This window comes from Rissa tridactyla, chromosome 8 (assembly GCF_028500815.1).
Source record: "Rissa tridactyla isolate bRisTri1 chromosome 8, bRisTri1.patW.cur.20221130, whole genome shotgun sequence".
Taxonomy (NCBI): Eukaryota; Metazoa; Chordata; class Aves; order Charadriiformes; family Laridae; genus Rissa; species Rissa tridactyla.
The window spans coordinates 37,233,080-37,257,055 of NC_071473.1; the positions used below are offsets into that span (position 1 = coordinate 37,233,080).

Below are 23,976 nucleotides of genomic sequence, written 5' to 3' on the forward strand. Positions count from 1 at the left end.
ATAGAAATCAATTCTTCAGTGTGTAAAGATCTTGGATTCTGCTTCACGATCCCAGGATTTTTCTGGACAAGACTGCAAAAAACGTTTTTTGCGGACTGTATCCTGCCCCTCTTCTTGCTCAATCAATCGCATTTTTCCAAGAATAAGGTGAATAACAGAATATGAATAAGGGCAGCATCTGACGGACAGGGTTTAAGATGGGTACACTGTAGGAGGATGTGAGAGAGAGGTTAAAAGTAATCTTGACCTGTCACAGGTAGGGATGACTGGCAGCAAGGCCTAGGGCAGTGGCTCCCAAACAGTGCTCCAGAGGTTGCAAGTGATCTCCAGTCCACGGTAATTGTTCCACAGTTGGTCTGCAGAATCATAACAGTATTTTCTGTCAAGTTTCCAGTTGAGTTTAAGGGATAGTCTGACAATTGCGAGAAACGTTAAGGGTTGACAGTGGTCCCCTGACCAAAAAAGTTTCTAACTAGTGGTTAGGGAAAACTACTTAACTCTCTGTAGATGTTACGAGGATTATCTAAATTGTCAAAGGTACCTTGGAAGATAAGACGTTTAAAACATTGATCCTTTGCTGGTTTCTCCTAGGTCTTAGTGGGAGCACGTGGATGGCATTTGCTTTAGATAGTCATACCTGGAAAAGCTCTTCATAAGTGCCGAGTATGGTTGCTAGAACAAAAATTTGCTATGAAACTTAGATGGTTTTCCCTTTTGCAAGAAGTACAATTTCATGAGAGATAAGGTAGACTTAAAATCCAGTCTGCATACTGCAGACACTGGATATCCAGCATTGTCCAGTCGTGCTCCTCCTGCAGTTACATTTGAGCACATCCCATCCCTAATGAGGAAATCACACAGGGAGACAGAGGTGGGAGGGGAGGGGTCTTTGCAAGAAGAGTAATGATCTCATTGCAAGATGGTGAATCCAGAGCCTGAGACTATTCTTGCCTACCAACCTTGGGAGAGTAAGGAAGCTCTGAGATGTAGTGGAAGCGCAGTAGGTAAGTGCAAATGATCTGCCTCTGTGTGGAGAGAGTTGCAGCCCCATCCTGAACAGAGCTGTTCTTTAGCATCAGCATCGTCCCAAGTCCCTTGCAGAGTTACGCAATGACAGCCCCATCTCCAAGCCCTCTGGACTTTTGGCTTTGGCTGGTAGTAGATAGGAATTTGTTTTTCAGATGATAACACTGCAAAATGTTTAAATGTTTTGTTATTAAAAGTAAAAAAGTAATAAGTTAAATTCCTCTTGCTTCGTTCTTAGTGTTATGTATTATCCACAGCTATCTTTACAAAGTTTATATCCACAAAGAAACATAGAGAAGCTGAGCTGGGCATGTGTAAAACTGCAGGAGGGGAAACGGAAGTCCCAAGATACACTAAGTCTCAGTGCAGAATATTAGTTGAAACCTGTTACTTGGGGATGGGCACGTTCTTGTGACATGTGGCCCCATAAGATGATCTGGAAGTAAAGGGTTTTCTGTTGAAACCACTTTTTTTGCACGATGAGATGTTATTGATGGGTACAAAGCCATTTGCTCTACTTATTTTACTGAGATCTTGAAAATCTGGATAGTGTTCATCTATTTTCCAGCAAGGAGTAGGCTGAACATCTGTTTTCTTTTCTTTTCTTTTTAAAGTAAGTATTTATCCAGAAGTATTGGAAACTGAATACATGGCTTAATTCCTCAACACACGCAAGATCCTATGCAAAGTAATTTCCACAATTTAACTACCGAGGCAGAGACACTCCCCAATATAGTATTTATGCATTTTTTTGGTATTAACCTGCTTAATTTGTCTGTTTGCCTTTTTAAAGGTATTATTTTGAGCTTTAATACAGTTATAGCCAGAGGAAACTGAAACAGCAATATTTAGACGCTGTCGCACTGAAATAAGAAAACAATATTTACTTTATAAAGCAAATTGCTAGTCATATAACTAACCTGCTCTAAGTAATAGTTGAAATGAACATCATGCTACTTGTAAACAAGAGACAAAAGTATTATTTGTCTAAAAAGTATTTGTTTCTATTGTTATGCAAAATCATTTAAGCGTATGAGGAATAACAATCTGTTTTGCACATGTTGTGTTGCCTGGGATAATCTCCAGCATTTTAATCAGCTGGCCAGACAGTGGAAACATGATGGATTGGAAGAAGGTTGATAGCTGAAAATTTCTGGCATTCTGGTCTAACTTTCTCTCTATTTTCCACATGCAGTGCTTTCCAGGTGGATATAATTGTTGACATTAAACCATCTCAACCAGGCGCCAAACTTGTCAGAGACGTCGTACTTATCCTCAAGTGTAAAAAGTCTGTCAATTGGGTTATCAAGTCGCATGATGTCCAGGGAAAGCTGGAAGTGATTGTAAGTTAAGGCACCTTTGTTTTTTTGCTGCAACAGTATGGAATCCATTTAAATGTGATACAGTGCTAGATCATATTGATTTCTGAATGTTTTCTCTCTTAGCTGCTTTTTTAATTATTACTGCCTTCCAAGGAGTAAATACAGAAACTATATATTTTTTTCTCATTAACTTTTAATATATGGGCTATTAAACTGACCAGCACATCACAGAAGCCAAGCCAGGTGGTTAGTGCAAGGATTTAGGGTCTATGTCTTTTCGACTTCTGTTGAAGAACCCTAAACACCCGGTTGGATGTTCATCTCCCTTTTTGCTCTTACTTTGGTGAGTGGATCTACAGGTTCATCTCAGAAGTTGGAAAGATGCCTATGAGTGCAGAATGGATAATCCTCGATATGCGACACACACCCATGTCCCTTTACAAGTGAAAAATTTCTTACTCCTTCCACTTGTGGTTGTAGTACTCTGTAGCCCTCTTCCCTGCCAGTACTTCTGTCCCCAGCAAGTGTTTGGTCACCTCTCCTCGGACTGCAAATAATAAGTTTTTAAAAAATTAAACCCAGGATCTCTAAAGCTGAACTTCTGAAACTATACTTACACATAATTGAAGGTTCTGATTCAGAATGATTTTTTTTTTTTGTACAGGCTTTCTTGCTCAGCGGCATTTCTACTAAGAAAATGTGTTTTCCCTTGCTCTGAAATAAAGAAATAAATAAAATTGGACTGATCTTGCAGCCGATAAATGTGTGGCCTATTTCTGTCTTAAGCGATCAGTTAGGAGCATGTTGTACAGTTGAACCAAATGTTTGCTCAGGACCACCCAGTGGCCTCCTGATTAACAATTTTGCAGTAACTCAGATATATTTTCAAACTCCAGCTATCTGTCTTTATAAGAATCTTACTCTGCTTAGTAGCTTTCTCCTTTTAATGTGTGCAAGGGCAATTCTGATAGGATCCAAAGGATGCTTGATCTAAATCTTCTAAGAGGACAGATTGGTAGGCAGGATTTCATGCTAGATTTTGAGAGTAAGGGAAATAAAAGGAAACAAATTATGTTACCTTTTGATCCCTGATACATCTTTATCTTACGGATAGGAAAGGATGTTCTGGTCATTCTATGGGTCCTAAATAATCAACCCTTAAAGAGGAAGGTCAAGGTTAGTTGCCCAGGATTACTGCACTTGTGAGCAGAAGGGCAAAAACCAATGCTTGACTTGAAAGTTTCATTCTGGGTTATTACATAAAATTCACCACTCTATATTTAGGCCTATATGGGTCTGCTTGCAGAGGGCAGAGAATTGTGGATTAGTTCACTTCATGCTTTGAGATAGTTAAAGTACCATATTTCATATCCATGAAGCTACCTCTTTATGGATGATGAATTTTCAAGGAGAGGAATTCTAGAGGATTTTAAAGTGTCTCAAGTACTGCACTTGAGTATAGAAAAGCAAGGCTGCTATTCTTTTTAAAGTTCTTTATTAATTATTGAAAGTTATAAGTAAAAAGTGTAAGTGAAAATTCTTTCTGTAACGAGGGGTGGAAGGTAACATTTTATTTAGACTAACAAAAAGAGAAAGTAATACTATATATGGAAACTTCAGTATATAAAAGACTTTGTATATTTATGTTAGGATTTGTGAGTAACTGTTTGCTATATTGCTTCATTTATATAGATGCTTAATTTTCTGAATGTGTGTTTGTTCCCCTTTATTTAGAGGGGAGTGTGGGAGGGAACTAAACACCTCCGTGTCATTAAAAAGCCTGTACATCCAGTATTTAGGATCTGTTCATATCTCTATTAAGCTGAAGGCCGTCTTTCCAAGCCCAAATTTAGACAATGCATAAAAACATTACTAAACAATTAGGTAATGTTTCACAATGTTCTTTTTATTAGTTGAATCAGTTCCATGCACTTCAATTTTCCTAACTTCTTGCCCTCAGTACGAATCAGAATTGTCTTGAGGGGATTGGCAAACCGAGAGGGAAAGGTTAGCGCTAAGCTGCCTCAAACCCAGGACTGTGAGTTATTAAGGTCTAAGTTCATAGACAAAAAATGAAAAAGGCTTTTTAGGTCATCTAGCTCATCTCCCAGCTTGCTGTGTTTCTTGAAACTCTGAAATAGAATGGACACAAAACCAAGTTAAAATGGGAATAGTTTAGGTAAAGTAATTGCACATAATTCACACGCACCACTTTCCTCCCAGGCTGTGTTTAACCCCTGTGTGCAGTCTGTCCTTACATCAGCTCCCGTGCGGTGCTCGTGTGTTTCTGTGCTTGTGGACTATCTGGTCCTTTGGGTTCGGTGTCCTTTTACAAAGCTGTGGGTTCCCCAGTGGAAGAAGAAGCCAAACTGCAGAAAGAAAATAAATGTGTTGAGGGGCAAAGAGCGAGAGAGGTGAAATGCACAGAACAACCCTGCGAGTGTTTCAAAAGCTTGGAGGGGCTGTTCTTCACATGAGAACAACTGCCCACCGGTTTCTGAAATGGTCTCTCTCTGTTCGGAGTAGGTTAGTGGGTGGCTCTGATTGCCTGGTTTCATACACTGCGAGTGACGGTGTTGGCAGGGCAGGCAAATGAAGGAAGGTCTGTCTATTCCTGCAAGCCTTTATGCTCGGTTTTGTTTCATTGAGGCGATGCAGGACTGAACATTTAGAGGCTCAGCGTGGAGTGGAGAGGCATAAACAAGCCCTGGAAATGGTCAGGTGCCAGCTAGGACAGTAAAATTCTGAGATAATATTTGTTCAGCTGCCTCCTCATGACAAAAAAGAAAAGGAAAGCAGAGAGGGAGATCCAGCAAAGTTGGGATAGAATAATAGTTCCAACCAGTCAAAGCTGTGTGGTAATACGAAAATGTGTGATAAATCATGACCAGATTTGTATCTGTTGAAGAATAAAAGATTATTTGATCCAAAACAGTAATTAGGCACTAAAATTTAGGATACCTATTGCTTCCTTTTTGTTTCTTATCTTCAGTGGCCTTTGCTAGTTGTTGGTAATTGTACTGGTAACAGTATCCTCAAACCAAGACACTCTGCAACTAAAATTCCCTCTAACTTCGGTTTTGAAGCTGTGAGTGTTTAAAGGATGCAGGACTGGGTCATTAGGAAGAAATGAGGGAGGGAGCTAAAAGTAAACCGTGCCATTCCGGTGGGACTGACGGACGTCCTGAGCTGTATTCACTGGTTCGTTCAAAAGCTCCGTTTCTGAGGTCAGGTACAGAGGTGCAACCGAGCTCTGTGATGTTGGGCAGCAGGTCCCTATGACCACTGCCTAAAAGCAATCTGGGCAAAAGATATCAGTACAGTCAGTCTTTTGACATTCTAGAGTGAAAGACAATTAAGATTTGTTCACGTTGAGGGAAACCAATGGGGTCTTAAAATAAATAAATGCAGCCTATATGATGAAAGTAATCAGGCGTGGAAATAAACGTGTTTGCTGTAGAGCATTCAATAGTATCATCTGCATATAGAAAATGCATTTAATCACACTGCGGGAATCATTGAGAAGTGGGTGGTCGTGCCTTTCCTGCCGTGTGTATGTTCAGCTTGTTCTGTAGTCATTGACGTGATTGTTGTAGTGATAATGGTAATGTTGTGCATGTAAAAATAAATATGTGTCTATTTAGCTTTGTGTGAATACATGTTTAAGTTTAAGATGCCAAGCACTTAAAAGCAAGTTAAAGTGTAATACCAGTGAATATTTTCTAACTGCCCCTCTAACAGCTAGACATGTTTGTTATATTCTTTTGACTTGCCCATTTGGACAACAAAATTTGAAATTTTGCAAAACGTTTACAGTAAAGCGAAAGCTAACTGACTGTGTGACTCATCTGTATTCCATGGCCAACTTTGACGAACCGTTATTTGTAAATTATTTAATAATAAGACGAAGAGGTCGGCAAGTGCATTTATGAGTTTGCTGTATTGATGTGTTTGTGTAAAACTGCTTTTGTAAATTGAATTTTAAATTCTATTTGTGTGCAGAAAATAAATGTTATCTTTTAAGTAGTTTGGCCTTGCATAAATGTACACGCTCTCACTTATCGCTTTATTAAACATTTAATTGAGTCCTGTTTAACATACTCAGCGTTTTGCAGGAGGCACACAATGTTTCTAGTATGACGCGCATTCAGAGAGGCACAGATTGTCCTCGGTGCTAGCTGACTTTAAAGCATAAAGGTGTCAGCTCTACTTCATGAGCATGCTGTGTTTTGCCTTTTTCAGTAATGCTCATTTGAACCAAGGTTTCCCCATATGTAGCTTAAGAAGTGCTCTAATCAAAGAAATTAAGGGGACATTTGGAAAATCAGTTGTCATCTTGAGTTCACCTCACCTCAGAAGTCATTTAAACTCAGTTTTGAAGCAAATATGGCATTATACAAATGGCTGTAAATATGTCCGTGTCTCGCTTAGGGATTAACAGTTTCTGACTACTTTGATTTATTGTACTCCAGGCAGAGGCCAGGGGGAAGGGGGGGCTTTTCTCCATGTGTGCAGCAGTTCTGTGGCTAAGGTGGCAGAGTTTGGTTTATTTCCCAGGTGTTCTCAGTTTGCTGTTATTTAATAGAGTAAAAAACATGTTCAGTCACTGTCACTATTCCATTTTAAGTATCCTTAAATGGTAAATCATGAACCAAGTTCTTCTTTGTTTGCAGACATCAAATAGTATTGGTTTTGGAAAGGAAACGGAACGATCCATGACTATGAGTAAATCAGTAATACCTGACATTCCCTCATCGCATGAGAGTTTGATCAAGTGGGCTTATGAGCATAACTATAGTCCAGTTACTTCCTACACAAAAGCTCCTGTTGCTAACAGATTTCATCTGCAGCTTGAAGATACAGGTAAGCTTGAAAGATGGACTTTTAGCATATAGAAAAAAATATATCTTGTATTTCCAGGAATATGATGGCTTGAAAGGTGCTTTCTCAGTTCTGAAGCTTTTTTGTGGGGGCTTGCACTACTTTCACTGCTCATCATCAAGAATTCTAGTAATATCTATGAATGCTGGTTAAAAAAAATAATCTGTGGCTTTTTGATGAGAAAAGTCCAGGCAAATTGTGTTATTTCCTGCAATGTTGGTGGAATTAAATGGTTATAGTTTATCCAACTCACAGGCCGTTATAGCTGACCATGCTCAGCGTTCACTGGAAGAGACTTCAGCAACTGAATAGCTCGTTAGTTAATAAATCCAGCATGGATTAATTTATTTTTTTCTTTCCCCAAAGTATCGGCATAATGTTTCCTTGAGAAAATTAAATAAACTTTTAAATTGTTTACAGACGAAACTGGCTTACCAAAAAATCTGAGCAAATGGAATAAATACAACTGTTAAAAAAAAAAAAAATCTAATTATTTGGCTGAAGTCTAAATGTACTCTGCTGATGTAAAGATATCTGGGTCCATTGAAGCTAGTGGTGTTGCATCTGCTTTTTCACTAATTCTGAATTTCAATCAATGAAAATATTGTTTAGCTGTTTTGATAAAGCTTATGTTCACATTAATTTTATCAATTGCACTCTCATGGGTTACAGATAATTATCTGCTTGGGCCAGATGTTGAGATTTCTGTCCTGAGCAGTCGTGTGTACGAGCCAGGAGATAGTGTTCTCATTTACTCCCAACAAAGTTAACTCTTGTTTAACTTCACTCTGGTTATGTCAGTAGCTCCACAACAGCGGAGTGACTGAGTTCATGATAGGGCAGGTAATGGCAGAATTTCACCCAATGATTTGTACTTAGGCTATTTCAGCAGCATTAAAATAGTGTATTTGCTGAATGGGATGTTTTTTTACCTCTGTGGTTGCCTTTTGCATTTAATAGGCCCACTCCTCAAGGCTCATTTTCAACTCTTAGTGAGGCAGATATATAGCAGGGACTAAATATACCAAGATTAGATACCTCGGTAACAACTAAAGCCTTAGTGGAGGAGCTGTGGCTAGTTACCTGAAAAGTACAAAGATGCTGGTCTGGATGTCCTTCAAGAGCTTCCTTTCTGGATAATACTCTTTTTTTGTATGAAAATGATTAGTTCTGAAGACTTTTATGAAAATTATTGAATAACCTAATGTTCTTTCTCCCCCCCCGCCTTGCTTTTTTTTTTTTTAGAAGAGATGAATGATGAAGAAGACCATTCCCTTCCTCCAGAGCTGACAGAATTGCTCGGTGCAAACCCACTGCCTGCCCCAAAGAATCCTGCGTTAAGTGATGGCCTGACTTTTCCTTTTCACATTAACAGAGGAAGGCATGACACAGTGGGAGAAGGAATCTTCCCATCTAGGGATTCAGTGGATACATTAATAAATCATGACTTTGAGCATTCCCTCTCGAAACACAAAGAACCGGAAGAGGTTCAGGGCAGTGCTGGTGTAGCCCTGTCAATAAAGTGCGATGAGAAAGTCATGACAGTAGCTGTAGAAAAAGACTCTCTGCAGGTTGGTGTGATCTCTTATTCTCAAATTTGGGCAGTCCATTTTGTTTCATAGAATCATAGAATTATTTGGGTTGGAAAACACCTTTAAGATCATTGAGTCCAACTGTAAACCTAACGCTGCCAAGTCCACCAATAACCATGTTCGGAAGTGCGACATCTATGTGTCTTCTAAATACCTCCAGGAATGGTGACTCAGCCACTTCCCTGGGTAGCTTGTTCCAATGCTTGATAACCTCTTCAGTGAAAAAATTTTTCCTATTTGTATTTCAATCAAAAAAAAAACATTTTAAGATCTACAGGCATCACCACCCAGCTCCCCAAAAAAATAGTTTGGTGAGGAAACTTTACTGTAGATATTCCTTGCTATAACTTAGGGTCATGTTTCCTCCTCCCAACAATATGATAGTTTGTAGAGGGATTCCTGATGAAAGTTTTGCAGGGTTGGTTCTGTCAAAAAATTACTGTGCTCGACCATCAGTCTGAGTTTTTAATCTCCAAAGTACAAAGAAGCTGCTTTTGATAGCTGTGTGAGACTTGAATAGATCTCTTTACCATCTACCAGCTGACAGGTTGCTTGTGTCCATTTGCATTGTGGAAAGGAGCCTGATACAGACAGCATTTTTAGCTCATTTCAGACTAAACAGAGTCAGCATTATTAATCAGCAGATTAATAATGAACCTGTTGTTTTCTTTGTTCCATGTTACATTTATTCCCTGTCTGTCATGTATAACAGCATTTTGAGAGTGACCTTCCCTGGATGTCCGTACAATGAACTTCACTTCCTCCTCTCAGCAGTCATGAGCAGTATTCTGAGCTGCACTTTAAGCAAGAGCCTGACACAATTGTGTTTCAGCCACTCACAAAACGCCTTTGTTTCAGGCTAGCGGCTACACAAGGACAGAACTCTCGCTGCTGGATCACTCTTGCAAAGCCAGGATGAATGGTACCCATTTCATTTTGGAGTCTTTGCTGAACAAATGTGGGACTCGGACAGCATATATCTTCAACAAGATTGTTTATTTTAACTCTGTGAGTATTTTACAAAGAGGAGCCTTTGCGCTGCACATCATAGGGGTACAAGGAAGCCATTGTAGTTAGCTTTAGTCTTAGCAAAAAGGGGGCATCCTGATCTTTTCCTGTCTAGCTCAAACCTCGTTGCAGCTACAGGCCCTGTATTCAAGCAGGTATGAAGGCTGCACATTCAGTGTGCTTCTGTGGAGAGATAGTATCCCAAAGGAAAAAGGAGGAGTTGGAGTTAAATACTTTTATAAAACTGCATGGCTGCACTTTGGGGACCATCTGTACCAATCTCGGAGAAGTTGTACCAGCTTTCGCTATGCAGCTTTGATGTACTGGTACATAAGCAGTGCTACGTAGCTGTAAGGAGGAATAGGAATGAAGGTTTGTGATTGCACAAAGCAATACCATTTAATTCATATGCTGAATTATTTTAAGTGAACTTTCTTTTTTCCAAAATTGTGTGTGAAAAAGGCTTTCAAAATGTGAGGAAAAGACATTATCTGTTCATGCTTCTCTCTTATAATTTGGATTCATATTTGCTATCAGTTGATATATGTGATGAAGGGACTCCAAGTATTTGTATATGAGTGATGATGCTAAGGAGCCCACTTAGGTTCTAAGCGACTGTTTCCAGACTGGCTCAGCTTATGAGCTTGAGTACAGTGCAGCTAATCTGGGTTGGAAGGTAATGACACGTTTCTCTTGCTGGAGCTTTCCAGTACAGAGAAGTAACCCTGGCAAATGATGGAAAGCCTGTGGTCCAACCCAAACACAGCTAAAGCAATCTGATCTGACCTTGCCTGGGTAAAACCGTTCTATACTGGCAAGTCTGTAGCACCTAACTTTAGAAACAGTCCCAAACCAAGGCTGTGGATAGAAACATCTCCAAACTACAGAACTGCACGTGTGTGGAGCTAAATACTGTCATTGTCCCTATATTCTATTATGGCTCGAACTAAAATGGATATTTGCCTCCTCTCCATCGTATCTTTTAATAGTCTTGGCTACTCACTTAAATTCCAAATCATGTATGGTATATCTCAGAATGTGGGAATGTTTCTCCTAAAAAATAAACCCCATGCAGTGGAGTCTCAAAGAGTGTATATGTCACTTCTTAGCAGTTGCTCTATGTCCAAGAAAACAAAGATGAAGTCCTGGAAGGGAGGGAGCTAGCTGAGGAGCTGCAGGGCATACAGAAGCAGAGCGTAGAATATTGGAAACCAAAACCAGGAATTTTCAGTTGAAGAAATGGAGAAGTGTGCAGAGGAGGGAAAAAAAAAAAGCAGTAGAAATTCAGAGCAAAACAACAGAAAAATGAAGAAAGGGACATCGTGGTTTTGGGTGTACATTTCTGAAAAAAATATGCAAATGACAGAAGAGAAAATCCATTAATGACCCTAATACTTTCAGTGATTTTCTGTGAGCGCATTAAGGAAAACTGCAAGTTGCAAAAAAATCACTTTAGAAACTGGTTTCTTTTTCCAGTGTTGGTTATAGAAATACTACAAATAGAATGGAAATGCTAGGGTTCTCATTCAGACACCAGCACCCAGACTGGTGTCTTTACTGGCTCTGAATTCTGGAAAAAAACTAAGGGGCATTCTCTAAATATAACCTACATGTCTTACATGCACAGCACAAAGCTGTTTAAGACGTGTTTTCACCGTCTGCTTAGCTGGTGCGCTTCTTCTGGCCTTTGCATTGTTCTGGAGAGAGGAGAAAATAATAACCATGACGAGAGAATGCTCAGTTATCACCTAATTTTATGCGTTTGCGATACCTTTTGTGCAGATTGTCATTCAGCTGTCATCGCCAGCTGAAAGCAGCGGCTTTGATGATGATGACATGGAATCAGGTGATAATGGATTTCCAGGGGATGCTGATGAGGGAGAAGTTGCTTTCTCGAGCTGGCCTGAAATAGCGGTATGTTACTCTCGGGTTTGCACCTGACAATAGAGAAATGCCTATTGTAATAGGAACTCTTCATAAATTACACTAATTCTATAGCAATTAATTTGTCTTTTAACACATTTCTCTCACTTCTATTTCTTGTGGCCCTGTGGAGGATTTGCACTAAGTTGATGGGATGTGGGTGGGCACTCCAAATTCGTCCTTAACCAGCCGCCACTCCCAACTCAGAATGTATTTGTATTGTTTGAGTTTTTTTCATTTCAGTTTAATTGCACGCTGCACCAGCCAGAGGATGACAGAGGCATGTTCTGGCCTCCTGAGCCACACATCACCAATGTGACCTTCAACATGGAGCTGTACAAAACAGACCTGTTCCTCGCTCCCTCCCAGGGACTCTTCTCTGTTGCTGAGAATGGGCCAATATATGTAGAGGTAACAAACTGAAAAAAGCTTTCAAACTAACGGAAATATTTTGCAAGGCCGTGCAGCAGAGCCAGATCTGTTCTCATCAGTTGAAAGGTCTCATTGTGCAGTTGCTTTAGCCAGACAGGTAGGTGCTTTGGTGGCTGCAGAGAACAGAAACCATGGGGTAAGAATCAGGACAATGTTTTGGGTCAAAACGAAAGGATTCCTGCAAAATAAATGAATTTAACTACAAGGTAAATTGGTCATTCTTGCCAAATCTGCTTTTCTCTGCAGAACTTAAAGGTGGTCTCTGAGCTCTTGCTCTGAACTGGCATTTCCTGATGAAGACTTCAGGGCCTATTTTATTGAGTAATGTGGCTGAACCTCATCTGAAAGATGCAGACATGCAAAAAATTATTACAAGTGTCTGTTTTCCATATGCTAGTGTTCTCGGGTTACACAGTTAATATAGATTCTGATCTCTCTGTGATCCACTTAGACCAGTTACATTCCTTTTGAATGCTATCACACAAGATCCAACAACTTTAGATAAATAAGACCAGCAAAGACAACAGCCAGGTACCCTTGTCTTCAGATGCATTTTGGACCTGGTAATATTTCCAGGTGTTGCGAAGTTGCTTGTGAAATCTGGGGAATTTCAAACCAATTCAGTCAGTGTTTCTAAAGGTAGTCACGTGACCAGATTTTTGCGTTTTTTAAATAAAGGTATGGATTAATAAATACAACATTGGCAATGAAGTAGTATCACTAGTTTATAGATGAGCGAATCACGAGTGGTGAGCTAGGGGCTTGTAAGACCAGGAAAATGAATATATTGACCGAAGCAGTGCTGTTCCATGTTTCTCCGGCCCAAATTAGTTCCTCTTTGTTGAGCCCATGCCGCACATGGTAAGTGTAGTGGCCCATTTGAGATTGGTGCAGTTTTCTTCATTGTTTCAGTGTGCTGTGTCTCTTCCTCATTCTCTACCCGGTGAAAAGTACTTGAGACAATTGAAGCAAAAAGAAAGCGTGTCACCCTCAGTTAAGAATACGTTTATAAAGGACACGTTATTTTTTTCATTTGGATAAAACTGTCTGCTTCCTTCAGCGATCTGGGATGAATCCCCCGGCTGTGAGCTCTTTGAATTTGTCTGGTTCTGGAGCTGGAACTGTTTATTCAGACAGATGTTCTGATTTCTTCATCACCTGTCCTGGCAGAAGCCTTTTTTTTCTGTTTCTCCTTCTTGCACAGTGGAAAATCTGTATCTGTTTTGAACTTCTATGACTCCCTTTTTAGCTGACACAGATTTTTTTCAGATTTTTTTCATTTTTGTTTCTGTTTTGCTTTTGTTATTAATAAGTATATTTTTGTTTTTTGGTCCATAAATTGCTTAGGTCATAATCTGTAAGAACTCGATACCTCCCTTTTCCTTCTCTGCTAAAAATGTTTTTTGTGTTTGAATCTTTTGGCTTTTTTCCTTTGTTTCTCTACTGTCGTTTTCTTATCATATTTTGGTCTCCTTTTCCTCTTAGTTCTCTTCTTTCCTTGAGATATCATTCATCCTTTTATTTTCCTGATGGTATTTCATGATACTGTAGTATGCCTGTCCTCCGTGCCATAATCTCTTTTTTAACTAGTTTACACCATCAGCTTGTTTATCTGTCAGTATCTGTGGCTTGACTTTCATTCATCCGTCCTTATTTCTGTTCTTTTTAGAAGATGGTCGTTCTTGCTTAGATGCTACAGCACATCCCTTCATCTCTAATTTGATTGCTGCTCACATAAGGGAGAGAAAAAATGAGAAGTGCCTTTATTCACTGCACAACTTACAGCATCCAAAAATTTCTGTATAGAGCACAGGAAAATTTGGCAGGGTCTTCCTTAAATATACATGCAGCACGTAAGGATTAAATACACATTTAAGGCACATTTCTTCTAAGAACGAAATTATTTCTTGTGGAACTGTTTTCATCAGGCAGTGTTAATGGTTAGGCACATCACTTCTGTTGTTTATTAAGAGCAACATGCTTCATTTGTTACAAATTCCATTTACATTTTTTTTCCTAATTATTCTGTAGAATTTGTTGTCTGCATTCCAGTCCAGCTGAACAACATCAGGGCCCAGGAAGTTTGCAGTCTTCATTATTTTTCATAAAAGAATATGAATTTCAGACTTACAGTAAACTAAATGGATCATTTCACAAGAAATTAGGGCTTTTTAGGAGCCTCCCCCACCCCCCCAGTTCAGGAATGCCACCCACACGTCAGACCATGACCTCTTTTCTGCCTCTGCATTCCTCTCCTGGCTGGGGGTGTTTCTCTGTTGTGTCTGTTGCTTTTTTTTTTCCTTTTTCATTAAAGTTTCAAAGAGATACAATGAGGTGGAATTAATAATTGACTTCCATACAGCTTTATTATAGTCTGTGTGTCTAAGGAAAGCAGTGCCATCTGAGGTGGCATTCGCAGTCATTAACTACGTGTCTGATCTGGACTGGGTTTTTCTGCTGCTTTCGGAAAGATAAGGGATTGCTGTATTTATGCACGGTTTTGCTATTAAACAGCTGCTGGTCTTGAAACCAAAGATTTTCTGTCTCTCACTTTGACAGTCTACCCGTAACATTTAGCCTTCAAAATAGTTCAGATTGGAAGTGGCACTGGAAAACTGCTTAAAAAACTGTTGATAATGTTAATGAAATGTGAACTAAAAATGTCATTTCTGAGATCTCACCATCTCTCTCTTTTTACTGCAGGTGTCCGTGACTAAAGCTGACAGATCCTTGGGCTTTGCCATTCAAACATGCTTTGTTTCCCCGTTTTCAAATCCAGATAGAATGTCTGACTACACCATTATAGAAAACATTTGTCCTAAAGATGAATCTGTTAAATTCTACAGCATTGAGAAGGTGAACTTTCCAATACCACATGCACAGAAGGACAAAAAAAGATTTAGCTTTGTGTTTAAACCAATGTTCAACATCTCACTGCTATTTCTTCACTGCGAGTTGACTTTGTGTACAAATAAAGACAAAGATACTCAAGGACTGCCAAAGGTCAGTAATTTATTAAAGTCTAAACTTCTGATTTAGGTGAAAATAAGATATTTTTTTCATCTGAACTTTGAAGTGAATAAACTGTTTTCTATGGAATTGATGTGATGAACACGATATTTCTAGGCTCAAGATTTTAATAGATAAGAGTTATGATGCTATGCATTTTGACTGCATAATGTTACAGTTACTGTTTACATTTCATTAGGTGGTTACGTGGCATAAATAGAAATTGCTTTTTATTACGCAAGTGGTTCAGATTTATCTTTGCTATCAATATCCAAACCACAAACAACATTAGCTTTCGTTTCCAAAGACATGCGTAATATCAGATAACTGATTGTTACAAAAGAGAATTACCAGATTTTGCTTTATAACTAATGGAAATGGCTGTAAATTAGTTTTTAAAGAATGTGTTCTAAGAATTTGGAATTTATTTTTACTTTGGGGTTTATGCACATCCCCCTTAAAATGTGGGGTTTTTTAAAGATGATTTGTTATTGTTGATCAGCATATGTGTTGGTGGCCACAGTTTTGGCTGTCAGATTTTTAGAAAACATTTATCCTAAGATCAAATAGTTACTATTACTGAATTTCAATAGTAACACCTCTTAAAGGTTAGGGGATCCTTAATGAAGGCAAATGTTGTGTCCTGAAGCACAGCTAAGAATTATCTTTGCCAGTACATTACACAGGGGTTGTTTGGAGGTATTCTTCTCTTTTTTCAGTAGATAATATTTACCAAAATATTTACCAAAAACTGATAATGAGGAAACTGTGCAGCTGGCACAGCTGTCCTGGCAGGCAAGTGACTCTGGCCTCACACACTGTTTTTTCCACCTGCAGTGCATCCCTCCTGATGAAGCTTGCACCTCTCTCAATGTGGATATGATCTTGGCCATGATGCACAACAAGAAAACCTTCACCAAGCCCCTTGTGGTAATAACACATGAAGGAAAAACAGAAGGTATGAAAATGAGCTTGAACTGTTTAATAAAGCCATATATATTATATTGTGTAACATACAACTGCTTGAAATCAGGGAGTACTCCAAGCTTGTGGCATTGTATAATCTTGTGGCGATACTGTGTTTGTAAGGTATTATTTGTTTAAACATTTCCCTGGCAGCAATCATCACGGCAGTTCATTGCCATTTTTTAACTGTCTTTATTCGTCTCTGGACATGTGGTTTTGCCAGGAATACTGTACTACACAACAATATGGGTTTCAGAAGTATGAATATAGCAGTAGCTCTTCCAGCAACTTCTTGTTGCCCAGAGATCAAAGGCAGTGCTCTGCTCTCTGCTGTATCATTTCTTTCTTGTGCTTGTATATATATATTTAGGAATTTCTTGTAGATATATATATTTAGGAATTGCTTGTAGATGTATATTTAGGAATAACAACAATGGAATTACAAAGTCTTGAAGACGCTAAAGCCTGATAAGTTTGTAAAGAAATGGGGTGGCCACCGGAGAGATGCTCATTAGGCTGTAAAACTATTAAGAGCAAAAGATGAGCTGCACAAACGTATTTTAGCTCCGCGCTGGTGGGGCTTGTTTGATTATGTAATCTTTATGGAAAAAAGCCATGAGTGTGGCTAGTAACTGGTTGAAGGAGTTCGAAAGACTGAAGAGCGTTACGAGATAATGCCGAACGGCATGATGAGACTGTACTCTAGCCGAAGAACATGCCCCGTGAGTGATGGGAAATAAGAACTGTTTTCACAGTTTCACTTAATTTGAAAGTTCTCAGTGAATCCCTCTGACAACAGCATCAGTCATGTTTTGATGCATTCATAGAAGAAAATATATATGTGCACTATTTTTTCTTTTTGTATTAGCACGGGAGTTTAATCAGAAGCTTTGGTGGCTTCACGTGCACATCAAAATCTTCCAGTTGTGTCCAAAGGCTGTTTGACCTTTGGAATGCTTTTGAGGGAGCGTCAAAAGGATGGGGATCAGAAGTCCATTAACCTTTGTTGTACAGTGAGTGCTTTTTAGTCTTCAAACAATTTAAAGTACAATACAGCATTTCTAGGGAACATAAGCAACAACTGTTTCTGTTGAATTATGCAAGTCAGGTCATGGTTGGGTTTTTTTTACAAATTTATTAATACAGATCAAATCCACTATGATCTAAAGGCAAGTATTTGATGTGTCAAAGTGGTACATTTAAAGCTGTGCTTTGGACATAATTCTGGGCTTTTTCTTTTTGCAAAGCTCTTATTTTACTTTTTTTTTCCAGTGGTTATTCTATTGTGAATGAGTAAATCCTGGAACTGAAGTTCAGTTTTCAATAGACAGACTCGTACTCTGAGCTCTCTTGCCCTTCCGATGTGTGGAGCATTGTGCGCAGCTCCCATCTTGGGCTCCACTCAGAATGTTGTCTTTGTCAGAGGCACAAGGTCTTAGTGTGCAAAGATGAGCTAAATTTATAAAGATTAGTTACAAGACAACAGTGTGATAGAGTATTTTGTTGCATTGTGAGTGATTTAGTCTAATTGTGGGATGTTTGGTGGAAATCTCCCCAGTGTATCACAGCTTTCAGGCATAATACAAAGTGGTGCATGAACAACGTAGCTTTGTTGGTATGCAGTTGTTCTGCAAGGAATCTAGCAACCCCTTTTTAAAAGCCAGATGCCATTGTTGGCCAATACGTGAACCTAAGATACGAGGAGAAATTATATTGCATTACTGAAAAGGAGAATTTGCATCTCAGAGGTGGCGTTCTTCATTTTCTTTCATGTGAGCAGGCCAGCTTTCATTGTTGTAAAGCATATTGCATGAGTTACTGCCATTGGATCTGCTCCCCAAGCTAAACGTAGAAGTCACGCCCTTGACACTTCAAAAGTCAGAACACACTGGTCATTGCAAAAGTGTCACTTTTTTTTCTTCAGGTGTAAGCTTATGACTGTCATTGACTGTAACAGAAATCACAACTGTGTATCTAAATGAGAATAACTCTTCCTCCCCTCCTAATTTTATTAGTTATTTACAAGCTCAGTTGCTTACATTATTGCAGTAGATGCCAGTGGAAATGTCTGAAACCTAACTTCAAGCCACATTCTTTACCTTTGCATTCCTGCATTTCACACACGTGCTCTCCCCCACTTCAGTGAAAGGCATATGGATGGCCATTTAAATGCTAGAAAATACTTTTTCTTCTGTCTCATTGCTTAGATTTTTGCTAAGTGTGGAAACTTTATATTATTACTTCTACAGCAAAAGGAAATAAGGTCATAGAATGGAGGTCAAGTGAGCAGCTAACGAGTGCTGCTATCATGATAATTTCTAAAGGCTGGCTGCTGATGTTTTTAAATTAGATGCTTTTCCTGGACCTCAAGGATTCGCACTGCTTCTGTGTTGCTTTGAGCAAACCACATTAAAATACATGTAAGAACTGGAGGAGTGGGGAGAATTGATAATGGACTACACAGCCTATCATTAATTAGCAGACTTTATATTCTCTGTAGAGAAGCCAATGACAGAATAAGCATGGAAAATTCATTCTCCTCTCAGCTCAGAAGGCATTTTATTGGCAGTTGGGATATGCTAGTGGAGTGTTTGGACAATCTGATAGTGCCCTTACCCATGTTTGTACTGTTCAGTGCTCCTTGGTTTCAGTCCAGCCCTCCTCACAAATCTTGCATTCAGTTATGCTTTTGCTGTTAAGTGCGCCTGACGACTTTCCAGCTTATTTGTGCATGCACACACCCCCCCCACCTCTCTCTGCTCTCACCTGTTTCCTACTACTGTTCCACCTGTTTCCTGCCATCCTGCCAAGAGTGACCTGGAAGAGATACTGATGTGTTAGAACAAGTAACAATAATGCATTTTTAAGAAGAAAATGCTTTTTTGGATATTGTAGGCACGTGTGTCTCAGAGCATAATGATCTTGTAGGATATTGCTGGCAGTTTAGTTCTGCCATTTGGGTTTTAAGAAGTTAGAGGCTGTAGTCTTGGTTTAAGAATACTTTAAATAAAGATATTTATTTTCCATGTTTTTGAGTCACTATGTTTACATAGCAATTAAACTTTGTTTTTCAGTTGCTAAAGATGCAAAAACAAGTATTGGGGCACCGTCTTGTCAAATCCTTTTATAGCTGTTGCACTGAACATACTCAGATAGGCCAGAATTGAAATGAGATCCCCAGGTTACTGGGCAATCCAGAAGCAAACTGCAGCTAACCAAACAGGTCCTCAGCTCTGAAGCCAGAATCTCTGGCTCTTCTGCTTGAGGTGACATTTTTGGAGAAAGATAAGAGAAGCCAGTGAAGCAAAAGAAGGGAAAATTCTTTGGTTTTTAACATGTGTTTACTTGTGTCTTTCTGTTACATGCTGATAATGATGATGATATTTGATATACTTGCCAAGAATAATAGCTTTGATAGAATAGCTGTGATCTTTTATTTCCTATATATAATTAAAAAAACAAAACAAAAAAACCACACAACTTCCAAGACAGAATACCAAGGAGGACTTAGGAAAATGTTTGAATCAACACATATTCATGCAATTTGGACAAAGCAGGGTGTATCATGCCATAACACTGACTTATCTTTAGAGGTGATGGTCAGTGCTTGGTGGGTTTTTTGGGTTTGGGGGGTTTTTTTTGTGATTTAGCACGCTGGTATCTCATGTTTGTGATTAACGAGTAGTCAGATGAATGTAATAACCTTAAACCAGCCTTTGCAATCTGTGCTCTTGAAGAGCACCACATAGGGATAACCAGAATCACCACAGGTCAGACCTGGTGGCATCTTGGGTGGGAAAGGTTGCAGTGCACTTGCCAGCAAAATGTACGTTGCATGAGCTATACTGCAGGTATGTTCCTCCGAGGAATGATTAATATATGAATAGAATTTTTCTGAGCTGAGCAAGATTACTGAATTTGGAATGGTTTTCCTGAAGTTCCTGGGTTGTAAGAATTACAATTAACATCTTTCTGTCAGGTCAGATCCTCAAGTTTGCGTGCATAGTTTGTAGGCTGTGTGTGGAACTCTGCCTGATTAATGTTTTGTGGTTTTGGTTTTGTTTTTTTTAGATTTAGATCCTTCCCTTCCAAAACCAAATGTGAGACAGCCACGTAAGTAACTCTTGAACCAATCTCTGTTAAGCCTTAAAATGTTTGTCTAGAAATTATTAGATCAATGAAGAAAATTATCCTCAAGTTTTCTGTGTGTGTGTGTGAAATTCTGGGACAGAACAGAATTCTGGCTGTATTGCTTATTGAGAGATTCCCATCAGCATTTAGAGAGAAGGGCTGTGACCTTTTGCACATGTGAAAATCAAATTTGGGAAAACACCATTGAGAGTCTCAGCCTTAGCAAGTTCAGTTGCGGGGGGAGGTGTGTGTTTGTATTATTTCCCCCTCCTTGGCTGAGGCCACTGCTTCTCCGTACCAGGGTCTCAGCAGCAATGCCATCTTAGGGAGCTGCTGTGTCCTACTCCATGCCTCACTCCTACCCTGCACTGCAGCTGGCCACATCCAGCCATCTGGCACCAGCACTTACAGGTCGTGCAGTAGATGAGATCACTGACTTGAGACGGAGTAACTTCTTTTGTTTTTTCTGTTGTCTTGGTGTAGTGAATTAACCAGGGTCACTTACTGACCCACGAAGGGAAGACAAAGAGAGAAGCGGCACTAGAAGACAATAATAAACAGGAAGATGAAGATGATTTGTAGCCAAAACCAAGTATGAATGGAGAAAAGGGAAGATTAGAAGAGGAAGTGCAAAGAAGCGTTTTTTCCTCTGCTCCTGTCCCTATGTCTTTGGGACTAAATTTGCTCAGAATAGCAAGGGGAATAAGAAGTTATCCTTCTGCCACTTCAGCTTCCATATGACTTTCTCCTTTCCCCTGAGTTTCCTCCTAAGAGGAGAGGACATTGCCTGGTGCCTTGTGGAAAAAATAGTTGAGTTTAGGAGAGTCTTTTCTGTTTGCATTTAAAATGACCAGAGGCGACCAAAGGAATCAGAAATAGTCTCGTAGAAGAAAGAAGAGAAAAACCTTCTAAGCCACTGTCTGTCAGGTGTTGCATATACAAACTTGATCGCTGGCACCCCGAAATGGGTCCTGAAGACCCTTGCCAACAGGGGCTGCTGGAGAAGACATTTGTCAAAAGGGGAATGGCCCTGAGGATCTCAGGAGCTGTTGGGCTGGGGGATGTCCATAGGGACATCTGCTGGTTGCAGGAACGTGTAAAGTGAGGGTGTTGGTTGCATTCTGAGAACTGAAAATCCACTGAAGGATGCTACTGAGAAGATCCAGTCAGTTCATTTCCTGGCCAGCTTAGTCAGTAAAATGTTATTCACTGGCCTAAGCCATTTTGTGCACTGGGAGACATTAAAAATACTGAAACTAGAAATCAATTTTGTAAGAAACAGCTTCCCGAAATGATTGCTTATTATTTTATAGTCAGTCCAAAAGGACTGATTATTATTTTCTGAAGTATTTCTAATCACCAAAAATCACAAAAGCTGAAAGTTTCTCTGTTTGCATGGTTTAACACTGGGGGGCAACACATATGGAACCAGATGCTGTGGTTCCTGCAAAAGGGCCTCTCCCCTCAAAAGTGATTTGCGTGTGTGTGTGGTTCTATTTTTGTGTTCTGGAATTAATTTCAGTTATTGAAAGCATTGCCAAATGTGAAAAACAATTGTTTCTATTTATGTTTTCGCTGACTTTTTGCTGGCATTTCTTCCCTCTTTACAGCAGTTCCGTTCTCCACCTAGATTTCAGACTGAACTTGCAGGAGATGTAGGGGAAAGTTTGCTTGAATGTTAGGGTATTTAAATGAAAAGCACTTTTTGCCAAAAATCTCAGCCTTTTTAAAACACATTTTTAAGCTAAATGGATATTTAATTGCAAGCGAGTTATTAACAGCCAACCGAAAGTGCTTAATTTTTGCAACGTTTTCCAGATTTGGGTGTGCTGAGCTGGGGTTTTGCTTTGTGATGTGGAACAGTTGGTTGGACTGAAGCCAGTCTCTGAAAGCATCACTTTTATTTCCTTGATGCAAATCTGCTAGTCCGTTCCTTAAAATGGTGGTTAATTAACTATGAATTTTTAAAAAAACTCTTCCATGAAAGTGTAAGGGTGAATTTTTGCAAAACACTGTTTGCTACTGAAAATAAAAAGTCCTTGTTATGTGTGTTTAACTTGTAGCTGTGTTCTACGGTCTGGACACGCTGACTGTGGTGGGCATTGCCTTTGCAGCGTTTGTGATTGGAGCCCTGCTAACAGGAGCACTCTGGTTTATCTACTCTCACACGGGTAAGTATGAGGGCTCTTACAGACCTCAGTGCAGATCATGCTGCAGGAAACGTGGTGAACTCTTGCAAGGTGGGAGGAAAGGGGAGGGGGGCCGGCAATGGCTATCCGGGACTTTCTTTCCTGCTCTCTGTTCTTATTAGGGTGTTTTCCAGCAACTCCTCCCTTGAGCCTGTTGGTGCGTATCAGCAGATTGATACCCACCCTTCCCTGAAGGGAGGTGTTACGTGTTATGAACATGATTTAAAATTTACTAAAATAATTTTAAACGCGAATCTTGAAAACTCACCTGGGACATGAGTAAAACTGACTATTCCTGGCTTGTGCATTATCATTAGTAGCATCTCTGTATTTCAAATTTAGTTAATATTTCAGTTAATGGATCCCTTTTGCTTCCCATACTCCTTTTTTTCAGAATTTTTTGCAGTTACTAAATTAGGCTGATGTGACTGGGAATGTGATGTGATCAGCACAAGGAGTGGTCCAAATAGCTAAGAGAATGCTGTATTTACATAGACATACTCGGAATATAACTAGACTTGGAAATGTTTCTTGGGCCTTGATTGCATAGAATTTTTGCCCTAATTATTTATTCCTCCGTTCTTCAACTGTTACATTAAATTGGAAGAATCCGTGTGTAATCTCAATAGCGTCCAACCAAATTACCAGGAATGTGCTTAAATTGGTGCAACTTTTATGCATAGATAGGTTTTTAGTATTTCCTCAGAATTTTTTTCCATACTAAACTAACTTAGCAGAAATATAATACTGTATTGGAAGAGGAGGGAGTTTTGGGAGCTTTTTGTTGCACATAATCTGCAAGGTGGTACAAAGACTGGACACTGATCGGGCCTTGATTTTCAGCCTCTGACCTTATCTGCTATGGATTACGGAGTATCTCAGGATCGCTACAGCGTTTCTGGACTCCAGCTACTTCCACTTTTGACCTCGCCAGACCCTGCTAGGATCTCTGGGAGGTGGGGAGAATGTGAGGTCAATTACTCCAAACCTGTGCAGCTCTGGAGCACTGGGATTCTCCCGTAACCCGCTGCAGGGTTCTTTCAGTGTCTAAAACCTCATGGAAGCTGTTTAGGAGTGAGAATCCGGCCCTGTCAGGTCAGAGCTTCTGTAAATATGACCCAGGAGCTTATGTTAATTTGGAAAAAAAAACTGTGGGTTTTTTTCCAGTTGGCAGTACAAATTTGTGTAAGCAGTTTAATACTTCTCAATGCATCAGCTGTATATGAAGCTTGTTTGGAATTGAGGCAAATGTGGAAAATTTAAAGGTTGTGCTAATATGTATAAATAGTATAATTCTGCCGCATATACTACTGAAACATTGTGAAAGAAAAGTAAGTGCAATTTCAATGAGTAAATGTGTAAGTTGAGAAGATAATTTCCAAATAGGTAGCCTTTATTCACAAAAAATTGAAACAATTGATAAATTAATATCGTTGGTCCTGCATTTGTGGATGTTCAATCTCTGTTCATACACAGAACCATCTAGAGATGCATGTT

The 23,976-nt window shown here is 39.4% G+C and overlaps 1 protein-coding gene across 3 annotated transcripts in view; it reads left to right on the forward strand.

Moving 5' to 3' along the window:
- The window catches only part of TGFBR3 (transforming growth factor beta receptor 3), a 124,560-nt gene that overhangs the window by 92,150 nt on the left and 8,434 nt on the right, over window positions 1–23,976 (forward strand). For 2 of the 3 annotated variants that reach the window (XM_054211368.1, XM_054211369.1), the window contains exons 7-16: window positions 2,222–2,369; window positions 7,022–7,211; window positions 8,475–8,800; window positions 9,680–9,829; window positions 11,612–11,743; window positions 11,996–12,163; window positions 14,888–15,187; window positions 16,031–16,151; window positions 20,231–20,272; window positions 22,354–22,461. In XM_054211368.1, coding sequence (XP_054067343.1) covers window positions 2,222–2,369; window positions 7,022–7,211; window positions 8,475–8,800; window positions 9,680–9,829; window positions 11,612–11,743; window positions 11,996–12,163; window positions 14,888–15,187; window positions 16,031–16,151; window positions 20,231–20,272; window positions 22,354–22,461 — 1,685 coding nt within the window. The remainder of the gene's footprint in view (window positions 1–2,221; window positions 2,370–7,021; window positions 7,212–8,474; window positions 8,801–9,679; window positions 9,830–11,611; window positions 11,744–11,995; window positions 12,164–14,887; window positions 15,188–16,030; window positions 16,152–20,230; window positions 20,273–22,353; window positions 22,462–23,976) is intronic. The other variant, XM_054211370.1, reaches the window with a different exon arrangement.